General features: G+C 36.0%; 1 protein-coding gene across 2 annotated transcripts; it reads right to left on the reverse strand.

The window, feature by feature from the left end:
• Nucleotides 1–179: 179 nt before the first annotated feature.
• On the reverse strand, nucleotides 180–7432 carry LOC104782697 (putative serine/threonine protein kinase IREH1). Of its 2 annotated transcripts, none has more exons than XM_010507705.2 (18): nucleotides 6397–7432; nucleotides 5968–6032; nucleotides 5684–5866; nucleotides 4271–5605; nucleotides 4003–4175; nucleotides 3622–3865; nucleotides 3384–3476; nucleotides 3174–3314; nucleotides 3000–3092; nucleotides 2609–2813; nucleotides 2223–2308; nucleotides 1886–1974; nucleotides 1728–1779; nucleotides 1592–1648; nucleotides 1332–1508; nucleotides 1139–1216; nucleotides 582–770; nucleotides 180–475 (listed from the first exon to the last, which is right to left on the reverse strand). In XM_010507705.2, the coding sequence occupies exons 1-17, from the start codon at nucleotides 7100–7102 to the stop codon at nucleotides 684–686; spliced, it is 3864 nt and encodes a 1287-aa protein (XP_010506007.1). In that variant the 5' UTR covers nucleotides 7103–7432; the 3' UTR covers nucleotides 180–475; nucleotides 582–683. The 2 variants fall into 2 exon arrangements, with proteins under 2 accessions (XP_010506007.1, XP_087309336.1); XM_087453210.1 differs by having other exon boundaries at nucleotides 2223–2399; nucleotides 6397–7426.
• Nucleotides 7433–12814: the final 5382 nt, after the last annotated feature.

Here is a 12814-nt window from a genome sequence, read left to right on the forward strand (position 1 = left end):
GCCGATAAAAAAAGATAGTATAGTAAAAAGTAGATCATTCACACATTCACGTCCACTTCTTGCGATACAATGGCGTGATAGTGAGATGTTATACTGTTGTGTTGGTATGTTTTGTTTGTTTTTTTCTTTTATGATATAATATTATTGATATTTCTTATCCAAATAAGTACAAGAAAAAGTTGGGTGCAAACTTGCTGAGATAAATCTTAAAATTTGGGGTTATGTCTCAAACGGTATTTGAAATCATTAAAGGTTAAGTAGGTTTTGAACTCTCCCTTATCCTTTACATAGACCGATGGCTTCCCCTGATTACTCAACACGCAAACGCTACCTCACCACTCTCATGTCCTAGTGATTACAGAAATATTGGAAAAATACCAATACATCACGTTTGTTGCTGCGTTTGCGTCCCCTTTATGTTCCAATATCCATTCTCTCTTCTTTTTTTCTTTTTCTTTTTTCTCTCTTCCTGTCTCTGCAGATACAACACCTTGAAACATGTTTAAAATTGTCACCGCAAATGGAGATGACAAGATTGATTTTGTGATGAACAAGGTAATCAACAGAAACGGATGACTTACATTTACAGAGTATACAAACGACGCCGGTAATGGCAGAGTACTCATTACACTGACTCACATAACACCAAAGGAATCGAGAAAAAAACATCCAGGAATTGAATGTTACTTGTGATGCGGAATTGGTTGTGGCTCATCTTTCCAGCCTTTGGACAGAAGATCATAGTTGATAGACGCCAACTGAGAGAGGTTCTGCAAAACCATATAGGAGAGGAACTCAGAATGCTATGCATTGTGCTCTTATTACCCAACCACTCAAACAAAGACACGCCAGATTTCAAGTTGTCTGGAGGCAGAACCCACAAGTTCCAAGACTATCAATCAGTCCCTATGGTTCTAATTGTGACTCTGACATCTAACAGCCTAAAACACCTCCATACTTCCAACTCTTCCCCAGCTAACATAACTTATGTTACATGACACCGGTTGTCACAAACCAATACATAGATTAATCGAAAAATGAAAGTTGGAGTTTGAATTATCAACAACTATATAAACCACCACCAACCAATTGCAACTTGAAAACATTGGATCTTAACAGGTAAATCATGAGTTAGTACCTTAAACGAGAAATTACTGAAAGAGTAATCTACAGGTACGCCAGACTCAAACTCTGTGTGTCCTTCGTATTCTTCAGCCTGTATAGCAACATTGATCCAGTTCAAGGAAAATGCACATCCAACGAATATTAATGATAGTTTTCCGACTAATTCTAAAGATATAAAACTCGAAGGGTGGATTAGCAGATGTTACCTCCCCTTCTTCATTATGATTGTTCGAGCAACCACTGCTGTTAGTCAAGCTATCAGCATCACTATAATCTTGAACCTCACCACTAGGGAAAAATTGCTCATCCGATGTGTTCCATGAGTAGCGACTTCTGAAGTAACTTGTGTCAATTGCACTCTCTGAAGCCGGAACAAATGCAGCCTAAAGCGAACTAGCGTTAAGCTTTAAGAAGTCATCAAGTAGCAAAACTTATGTCTTTAAAAGGAGAAAGAATATAAATGCACCTTTTGCCTTGCTAGTGTGTCCCAGTTGATGTCTTTAAAGAAGATGTGTTGTTTGACCTGAGTCATGAAATTAATGACATTAACAGTTTACAACTTGTAGGAATTATTCATCACAGAAAAAGACATCCATTTTTACCTCAGACGCCCCTCTAGCTCCAAGTCTCTGATGAGGATCTTCTGTTAAAAATCTAGAAAAGAAGACGACATGATGTAAGAGACAATATAACCTGTCTTGTTCTCTATGGAGTTAAGACTCAATATTGTGTATGGACGGTAAGGTAGAATATCTCTTACCGATCTATAATATCATGGGCTTCAGCACTCATTTCTTCTGGAACATGAGGCCATGGTATCTTACGGTTGAGAATATTATCAAATATTTGCTAGAACAAACCAAAGAAAATGCACATTCAAATGTTAGAAACTGAAAGTAAAAAAGCACAGTCCATAGCAACATACGTACTGGTGTTGATTTCAAATAAAAGTTTAGAGGTGTTGAGAAGTCAATACAAAAAAACACATTGCATTTAAAGACCACCCAAGAATGAATTTTAGTTCCTACGAGTTTGAGAAAACACATGTTTCTCTATCAAAGTATAAATAAGAAACAAAGCAATGATTAGTCTCTGACCTGAGGATGTTCCGCATTGAAGGGTGGAATTCCCACAATGAGTTCAAACAGAATGATGCCAACAGACCACCAATCCGCAGTTGCACCTGAATGATAATGCAAGTATATAATATTTTTTGCAGTCCTGGGATGTGTGATCAACGAATCATATTTATCTGCAACTATTGCCAGACGGGCCTAGAGCAAAATATATCATGGAAGTCATTGGTCCAGCGTACTAGGCATATAACCCTGCTACTTAACCAGAGTAGTAGAGTAGAAATGAATTGGAAGCAGTTTTTTTTCCTACTTAAATTACCAATCCCACCAGAGTACCAATGATTCTACTAAACAAACAATCTTGAATAAAAGACAAGCAGACACCAAGATCAGAAAAGTTTACGCACCATGCCCTGTCCCTAAAAGAATTTCTGGCGCTAAGTAGTCAGGAGTACCCACAGCCGACCGTTTCTTGCGCCTTTCAAGCTGATCCTCAGATGCCGCTAATCGTGAATCCTCCTCATCAAGCAGTGACGTCCCACTTACAGCAGGACCAGCCAGATCATCCGTGCTGTTGATGAGACCAACTTTAGAGAGCCCGAAATCTGTCAACTGCTCAGATACAATACAAGAAAAAAACCATAGGTCTTAAATTTAAGTCTCTCTTACGTGCAAAGGCTACATCTCGTAAACCTCAAACATCAAGACAGAAGAAGTATTCGAAAGGACTAATAAGTAATAACATTACCCACAAGTTTCTAAAAGATGGCAGAAGAATTCTTGAAATGGAAAATATACCTTTATATGACCATCATGCGCAATCAACAAATTATCTGGCTTCAAATCACGGTGAACAACACCCTCAGAATGCAAATATTCCAAAGCAAGGACCTGACATAGAAATTCATCATGAAATCACTTTCTAGAGCTCTATGGAATATACTGTTAATAATATAAACATGAAAAACTTACAACTTCGGCAATATATACACGGACAATATCTTCCTCTAAGCAACCTAAATTTCTCAACAACGAATACAGGTCCCCTCCATTCAGATACTCCATTACCAGATACAGGTTGTCGCGACAAGTGAAAGAATAGAAGAAACGAACCTGGTCAAATCAAAGTAATGTTAGAAGAAGTAAATCTCTCTTCTGAGAAAATGCTTAAAGGCTGCTCACCACAAAGGGATTGCGAACGTTGATCAATATATCACGTTCAGCAAGTATACTTTCAACAGCATTCTTACGGATCATATCTGCCTTTTTCAGAACCTGTGGAGCATGGCCAACGTTTAACACAAGATTAGAGAAAACACTACTAAAGATTTTGCTATCCACATTAGCCTAACAATAAAAGAAGAATCTTGTAACAAAAGAAAAAGAATTGAAAAGAGAACAAAAGCACCAAATCGTTTACCTTGATTGCAAATAGATCTCCTGTTGTTCTCTTTTTTGCCAAAAACACTCGCCCAAAAGCTCCCCGGCTTATTGGTTTTATGATCTCAAAATCATCAATGGATGTGCGGTCTCGTGGATGTACTGGGCTAGTCCTCAAGCTCCGAACAACATCATCTTCTAAAGGAGCATCTTCATCAATTACAGTGCTTAGTAGGTCAACTTTTTCATCTTCCATTAGCTCACACATATGCAGATATTTCTCCCTACAGAATCAGGAAACTATACTTAAAAAACACATTCTGAAGTGAACTCTTTCTAATTCCAACTGAAATGAGAACAGTTCTAGAAAACCATAGAATATAAATGTATATGCATGCAAAAGTAGCATCGATGAGCTTACCGGATCAACTTTTCTATGCGAGTCCCAAAAGTTTCTACTGTAAGTGCATCAAACTTTCTGCGGTCTATGACAACCCTCAGATCTTCAAGACAAGAAAGTAAGAATGGAATGGATTGATCATCACCCGGAATGGCATCTGCTGCACATTTTGCAATGTCAGCAAGTTCACTCATCTGCGTCATCCGGTTATCAAGAGTTTTTTCATCAGATGTGTTTTAATAACAAGAGACAAGAAAAATTATAAGCACGGATCACAACCATTACAAACCTGCGGAATATCATCTTGATCATGGAATGTACCCTTGCCTCCTAATATCATTTCAATTGGATCAGGCCTAGGGGTCGGAATCGGGGATCTAGGAGTCATGCTACTGGCAGATGAAGTTGTCATGCCTTGGTCAGACTTGGGACCAAAACGGGTTCTACATGACATTAACGGTAAACCTCTAAGATCATCCATAAAAATTGAATTATCAGACTCTGGGAAACAGTCAAGCATGTCTTCTGACCCTCTTCGCGACCAATCACTCAACCTTGGGGAGAGAACATCAGATTCTTCAGTCAAATTCGAATTGGATACTTTCATACCATCTGGGCTTTCTGCGGCTACTAGGCTATCCTTATGCCTGAAGGTCTCTGCTATCTTGTCAAGTGTTCCAGCAACAGCCATCAGCCGCTCATCAACACTCAGTCCTTTCTGGTCATATTTATCAGCCAATGTACAAACTCTGGAGTGATCTTCCACATGAGTTGTAGGAACTTCCTCCTCACAGATACGGCACATTATTGAACTTTCCTCCGAAATAACGGGCGGTTCCCCCCAGTAACCCCAAGAAATATTGTGCCGATGCTTGGAGGACTGTTCATGAGAATCTTTTGCTGGAGGACAGTTGAGAATAGGAACAGCCGCTGGCGCTATATTTGGAGGTTCTACTTTGATATCATTCTGCTCTTCTGATGCTGGCGCTTCTTTCACAGTTTTCAGTGCTGGTGAAGGAAGTTTCTTCCAGGAAGACATTCTATCAATGTTTGCAGGAGATTCAGATTCCTTAAGAGAATAATCTTCAGGGGGAGAGAGAGGGGGAACTGAGCGTACAACAGCGTCCTCCTTCCACTCCAAACCACGCTGCTCCTGACTATAAGCTTTCTTGGTGGATGGTATCTTTAAGACCTTTGCAGCACTCCTTCCCGCTCCAGTAGGAGGTATTTTCTCTATAGAATGCAAGACTCTTGACTGACGTAGTTGTACAACTTGTTCTTCCTCCCCCCAACTTTCCTTGTGAAACTGAAGTAACCTAGTGCATCTGGTAAGGATAAAAAGCATCCGAGTATGAAGCTGCTTAAGGACTCCTGGAGGAAGCTCTTGACGCCTATCATCTAAGTCCTGAACTATGCCTTCACACTGAAGCCAGAAATCTCCAGGAGTAGTCATAGCACAACTTCGAGCCAAAATTAACAAATCTTCAAAAGTTTCTTCCCACTCAGGATGGCTTTCTGCATTTTTCTCAAGAACTCCCACCAGGTCCGCTGCAAATACTGCAAGGTCAGAGTTTACTTCTTCCTTTGCTTTATCAAATTTTGCCCGAATCAAAACCAATATTTCCTGGAAACGACAGATGGTTAGATTCTGCATACAAAAATATAACAAAGCGGTTAATAGAGATAAGGGGCTCTAGAATACCTCCACATTGTTCGACCTACGAGGCTTCCATAATGGAAAGGGCCGTACACCTTTTGAGTTCAACTCATGAGAAAAGCTTTTGATGTCACCAGGAAACCTCTTTCGTGGAGCACTTGTCATACGAAGTAAGGCTTGATAACGTGGTGATTCTGACTCTTTTGGATTTTCCCATTCATATGTATTCTAGAAAGATAAATGTCAAGTCACCAAGATCACTTAAAAGTTAAAACTAATACACATAGGAAGAACCACTTAAGAAAATTATGTGATGGAGAATGGGGTACCTCTGGGGTGCAAAAGTCTGAATTTCTTAGAGGGCCGGAGCGACCAGATGACATCTCAGAGCGACCTGGGAAGTACCAACAAAGAAAACTTGAGAAATAAGAACTGAAAAGGCAAAAATTATCTAGACACAGTACAGTGTAAGCCTTTTATGCAATGATGAAATTCCAGTTATCAACACACAGATGAAGATACTTAAACGTAGCAAGCCTCTGATATCTTACAAGCTAACATACTTATAACAGGGCAGAAAAAGGAACAAGATTATCAGGGATGAGACGGGCACATATACTAAAATCAAATTACCAGTACAGCAAGCTGCCAATGCGTATTTCTCTCTTAGTTCCCATATAACATCAAAGCAACGGAAAGGATGAAGACAAAAAACATAGTTTCCCCACACCAGCTGTTATTAGAATCTAAGGACATACCAGTTCCGGATGAGGATGCAGCATTTTGCAATCGAGATCCTGATGGCGGCAAAGTAGGGCTGAGGCTCCTCGGTGGTCCAGTATCAGGAGACATATTATCATGATCACTATTAGTGTCACTCGGCCTAGTGCGACCCATGATCTCTTCTAAACCTAGCTTGCTACTCCCAGATTCTTTCTTTCTATTGCCACTACCAGAGCCCAAGTCTCCATCAGCACCCATCTTCGAAAGATTGCTGGTAGCCGGATCATTCCTATAATTGAAAACCCTTTCCTGAGGCAACGGACCGGATCTCGTCTTGATCCGGTTCAATCCCAGAGACGAAGCCATGATTGGAGAAACAAAAGCAGGTCCCTCCTTGACCTCCGTCGGCGGGGGTTTCTTCTTGGGTTCAGAACTAGGAGACAAGTTCGATTTCCCAATCGAGTGAGCTTGAACTTCAGATGAAACTTGTTTGCCCTTAGATGAACCATCCTTCTTCTTCAAACCATCTTTAACCTGCGTCTGTTTGCAACCAACTCCAGCAAATCCAGTAACGGAACTCGGACTAGGGATCGGAGGTTCATCCTTGGAAGCGGATTTAGACTTCTTCTTATCTGATCGAATCGGAGAGTTGGAGCCAACAGATCTGGGACTATTAGAGCTATCGGGACTAGAAGATCCAGATTTCTTCGAAGAGAAGAAGAGCTTGTTCTTGAATACCATTTTTTTTTTTTTTATCGATTCAAAACCTAATCGCACACTACACACCACATCCAACCATAAAATCCAGTTGTCAATTTCAACACTCCGACTTCAATATAACAATTGTCTCTCTCTCTCTCTCTCTCGCTCTATGATTCTCTGGAGATGTTTTCGAGGTTAGCCATTTGAGGAAGCGACGAGGAAGAAGAAGAAGAACAACAACAACAACGCGTAACTGTTAGTGGGGGAGAAGCCTAGATTCAGGAGTGCTTACTGATTTAATTATTTTACTACTACAAATTGAAAACGGTCAATACTGGTTTAGACTATGTTTTGACTTTTTGATTACCCTTTTCTTTTCTTTTAGAAACCATAATTAATTTACATATGTTGAAATCATTAATTAATTTATTAACAAAATCACAACTCATTTTCGTATCCACCGCCGTTGAAAATTAATTAACCCTTTGTTTTGTTAATTTAATAACCACAAATAACACATGAATCCACATAATAATGTTATAAAAAAAAAAAAAGTAAACAAGAAAACGATATTTATGTTTTCTAAATAATAAAGATCGAAAATAAAGTTAAGTGCAGCTGATCTACAAGAATGTGCATGGCTTGATGGATGTAGTTCCAACTTTATGCGGTCCATATATTTGGGCTTTTGGGCCTTATATTAGTACGGTTTTGCATATTGATAATTAGAGCTCAGTTTGTTTCGCGTAATTTTTTAGTGGCGACATGTCAAGGAGGCAAAAACGAACTCACAAGTCAAACAAGAGATCAAGACAGTTCGAGAAGAGTTTGATCTACGTCTCTTTACTTTCAGACCAACATTTCGAATCAAGTTAGTCTGACAATATTTGTTTACTGTCATTCCAGTCTAATCTACCAGATTTGTTACGTAATTAAGCTTTGTATACAGGCGGATAAGCCATTATTAAACTTATCTTTTATTAAATGCAAAGTAGATCTTTAAACAAGAAAGAAGTACATATTCAGATATTCTATCATTCTTCTCATCATATTTAGTACGTCTCACATGTTCCAATTCATAAATGTTTTTGCGATTAATTTTCGTTTTTTTTATTTTGTTTTATAATATTTTTGCATTGTTTTTTCATTTAGCTAAATATTTTTTCATTACTCAAAAGAGTTCCATCTATGAGATTTTGAATTCGATTTCATCATATTGAAAACTCAATTGATGGATATGAAAATATACAAAATTGTTTAAAAGAAGATTAGCAGGATAATCTAATTGTCAAAAGGTAACCGCTTATAATTTTGCAAAAGCACGACATGTAGGACAACATGCATTCTTCGAAGCCATTGAGCAATGCAATCACGATGGTATTTGTGCATACAATCTCTTAGCCTGATATAACCAAAACCTATGGTGAGATCTTCGAGACAGATTGGACAAACTTCTTCTTCGTCTTTTCCTAAACTCTCTTTGTTCTTCTTTACCAAAACTCTCTCTAACTTCTGTAAAATCTCAAGCAGCGGAGATTCATTTTGGCCCCTGAACCTTCGCAGCTTCGTACGTACATCAGGGTAAATGATTGCGGATATCATCAATCCGGTGAAAAGGCAGTAATTAAGAGCCGCAATTAGGCTGACGAGTCAATAAAATATAGGGACAAGCCACTGAGAAGTATCTAGTTCTGGATCTCCCCAACAACTAACATACATGCAACACCAGTAGATAAATGCCATGAACATGAAGGCGAGAGGGCCTCCAGCTAACAAATAAAATAACGAGCTATTCGGGGTTTTAGTACAATTTTAAAACATAATTAGAAAACTAGCATATTCACTATTTATAATTATAAGAAACCACATTGACCACTATTTGGCTCTGTTTCATTACTTTTTTTGCTATTCAATAACATTCGAAATTACATGTTATGCCATTGAGTATTTTACAAATAATTTACATAAAATAAAACTTTTTCTTTTTTTGTTTTTTATGTTTCAATCGTCTTCTCCGCTACACCAAGCCAAAGATAATGATTTCTCTAATTCATTTATGATTACACAATTTGCCAAAATAACAGATCACAAAAGTTTAACTGAGAAAAGATTAAAGACTCCTCCTTTAAATCTCAAATGATTAGCAAGCTTTGTTCTTCTTCTATCTCCTGGTCCATCACTTTCTTCAACAAACTAATTTTCATCTAATGATCTTTTTTTCAATAATTCAATCTTATTTTGTTTGTTTACAATCACTTTTCTTCCATTCCTCTTTGAAAATGACTGATACAAAGAGAAAAACCATGTTAAACATCGGATTTGGTTATAAATTTCTAAGTTAATGATAAATTTATGAATTTTGCTTACCTTTAAAGAGAAAACTATAAGAAAAAAAAATTACAGCCATCGGCTGCAGCGTTAGAGTTTCACTGGGAAGAAAAAGCCACAAGGGTAATTACAATTTTATCCCTCTAATTTAAACAAAATTTTAAATTAACATCTAATGTGGTTTGAACCCACAACAGTGTAGTAAATTGAACAGCTTTAACCACTGTGCTATTATAACTTTCAACAATTATTAGCAATTTTAATTTTATATAACTATTTACACAGAAAATTAATGTTTTTTGGACAATATTTTTGTTCTTACAACTTAGTAAATATACAAATATATTCATACAACTTTTATAATTACAGATATATAAACATATATACATTTTATTTGAAATCATTAAAGACGTACACAAATATTGTTGGATAGTTTTAATCTATTTAACATATTGATGATTTAAACCGTACAACTTATTAAGTGTACAGATGTAATGACCCGTACACACATTTTAATCCGTACACTCATTTAGTGTACAGACGTATATTTGAATTGGAACATATATATGTATATATAAATCCGTACAACTAAAATATGTGTATTCTTCTGTACACCTAACAAATTGTACGAATGTCTATTTGTGCAATTGCCAATTTGTAATTTTACATCCTTACACTCGACTCCACTCTCTCATCTATGTTACTTCTTTTCTATTATAGAAATAGTAAAAAAACATATATTCCTCTTATTACAAATACTAAATTTATAAGATTGTATACAATATATACATATATATTGGGCTTGTTCGTTTGGTTGACGCATGCGGCTGCGGCAGAGGCAGCGGCTGCGTTTACGTTTTAAATCGCTGAATCGAAACAACGTTTAAAAATGTTAGACGCAGGTTGCAGCGTTTGCCGCAACGTCTTGATGCAGGTACCTACGGCAAGCAAACGAACAAATATACCTGCGTCTGCCGCAGCCGCAGGTACCCGCGTCAATCAAACGAACAAGCCCATTGTATACTATCTTAGCTGTAAAAATACATTTGTACACTAAATGAGATATATGTATATATATATATATATATATATTTGTACACATAATGCGATGTACGGATTACATCTGTACACCTACTAAATTGTACAAATAAAAAAATATGAAATATTTAAAATTATCAAACAAAATATAATAAAGAAAAAAACATAAATTTTTATGTATCTAAGTGTACAGATGTCTGTACACTTAATAATGTGTACGGATACAAAAATATTTTAAAAATATTTAATATTATCATATAAAATCATTAAACAAAATGCATATCAAATTGTAAAAAAAAAGATATAGATTTTTATCTATCTGAATAAATTTTAAAAATAAATTTTTATTGATTAGTATTTTATTTTTTAGATTGAAAGGGCATATAATGAAGAATAAAAAAAATCTTTAAAAAAAAAGTTTGGGGAGATATCTCCAGCCCTCCTTTTCGTAATCATCTCCAACAACCTTTACCCCACACAAGTTTCTATGTTACACCACCTCTATTTCACGTTCTTCTCTTTTACCAATTTTGAATAGTGTTAGTACTACTTTTCTAATTATGTTTGAAAAATATACTAGAAAACTAAGCCTAAAATAAGGAGTTATTTGGGGTTTTAGTACATTTTTAAAACATAATTAGAAAACTAAAATAACCAAGCCTCTTCTCTGGATCTGACTCGACGAGAACGAGGATGAGTCATCAAATGATCTATTGAAGCACCAAACTAAAAACAAAATAATATTGCAAGTACTCAAGTGGATCCAAAATCTGGTTAGATGCTTCTATATATCATATATACATATGTCCCTAGATTTTCTCTTTGTTATTATTGATTTTGTTATCATTTTTTGTTTTGTTTTGTTTTGGTAACAGTTGATTTTGTTATCAAATCCCTTGATATCCGACTCTTTTATTTGTTTGTTCATCTATTCTGAATTTCTGATAAATCATTTCTTCTAGAGATACTCCCGCCGTTTTCCATAATGCTGCATATATTTTGTTTAGCAATATATAGTAGATAGATATAATCCTTTATTGTACCTTTGTAGTATGTAAAACCAGAATTAAATTTCGGGTCTTGTATGCGGATCATAGCATGGCGGAAACGTTTATGGCATCATTTTGATTTCATTTTCGCATCTGTAGGTCCACTTTTGATCTGATCTATTATATGGAATATTTGTGTATATTAAAATGTTTAAACTGCATTGTGGTATTGTCCTATTAATCCACTAGATATTATTGTGATATATTTAAAAGAGCAAGAGATAGATAAAATAAAGGCTGGAGAAAATGACGTATGCTACACATTCAATTCCCTAGACTCAGAAATGTTATCGTGTAGACATGGTCAAGTTGTTGTGCTTGACTGACTGCTTTCCATTTTATATATACTTTTGTTTTGTTGGTGGTTTTCATTTTTAAAAGACAATTATAAAACTTTTATCACTATATTATGAAATACTTAAATACGTTTTAGAATATTGCTATATATAGTATAGTTTTACTAAATACTAAATTAAACAAGAAAGGTGACGCAGGAAATGGCGTAATTTCCTCCCCCGGACCACATGCATCTATTAATACACAAAAACGATGTCAACGAGTGGTTTTAGTAGTATTTTTACATTAAATAAGCATTTACTTTTGGTACCAGCAATTTTTACCTTAATATTATAACAAGCTTAGTTTTAAGCAACTTAAGAGCCTTAATGAATCATTCAGACGAAAGAAAAAAAAACAGTATGCTATTAATAAAGTACACTGACAAAAATAATAAATTAAAAAGTGATTGAATATTCGAGTATAATGACACATCACATGGGAATACTAGATTAATAATGTTGGGTTGTGGAACTAATAAAAATTCTGCAATAATTATTTTTAGATTTGTGTGTTTAGAATCATTTTATGAAAGTTAGATTTGAAATTATAGTCTTTAACAATTCGTACCACCTGGTTAGTTAAAGATTTTTTTTTAAAAAAAAACAGAGGATACATAAACATTTTGTTTGCCAAAAACACAACGTGCATATGTTTATCTTGGTTAAGAGAGAACGTGCACGAAAGTAGTAGCAGAAGTAGTACTAAATTAGTAAATTAGATTGAGCGGTGAGAGACAAACGAGTTTACAACTCACGCGCTCTATTCACGCGTTAGCCGACAAAAGCAAAGTGTTTTTTCTTGTAATAAAAAGCACTACTAGTAATAAATAAAAATAGCCGGTTCGCATCTCCCTCGTGAATGATTCACGTTATAAGAAAAAAATAACGCACGTGCCTGGACACGTGTCTCATCACCAAAACAAACGCCCACACACTGCACGACAATGCACGTGTCTTTTGACCGACTATATCCGGTGACAACCTGTAAGCTGGTTTTT

The sequence above is a fragment of the Camelina sativa genome, chromosome 1 (genome assembly GCF_030686135.1).
Source record: "Camelina sativa cultivar CO46 ecotype springtype chromosome 1, ASM3068613v1".
Lineage (NCBI taxonomy): Eukaryota > Viridiplantae > Streptophyta > Magnoliopsida > Brassicales > Brassicaceae > Camelina > Camelina sativa.

Bases quoted from the DNA above. Each gene is read 5' to 3' on its own strand.
- LOC104782697 (XM_010507705.2), bottom strand. From the start codon at position 7,102: ATGGTATTCAAGAACAAGCTCTTCTTCTCTTCGAAGAAATCTGGATCT. The intron at 5,867-5,967 runs GTACCCCATTCT...TTATCTTTCTAG, and splicing joins CAGACTTTTGCACCCCAGAG to AATACATATGAATGGGAAAA. The intron at 1,649-1,727 runs GTAAAAATGGAT...TTCATGACTCAG, and splicing joins GAGCTAGAGGGGCGTCTGAG to GTCAAACAACACATCTTCTT.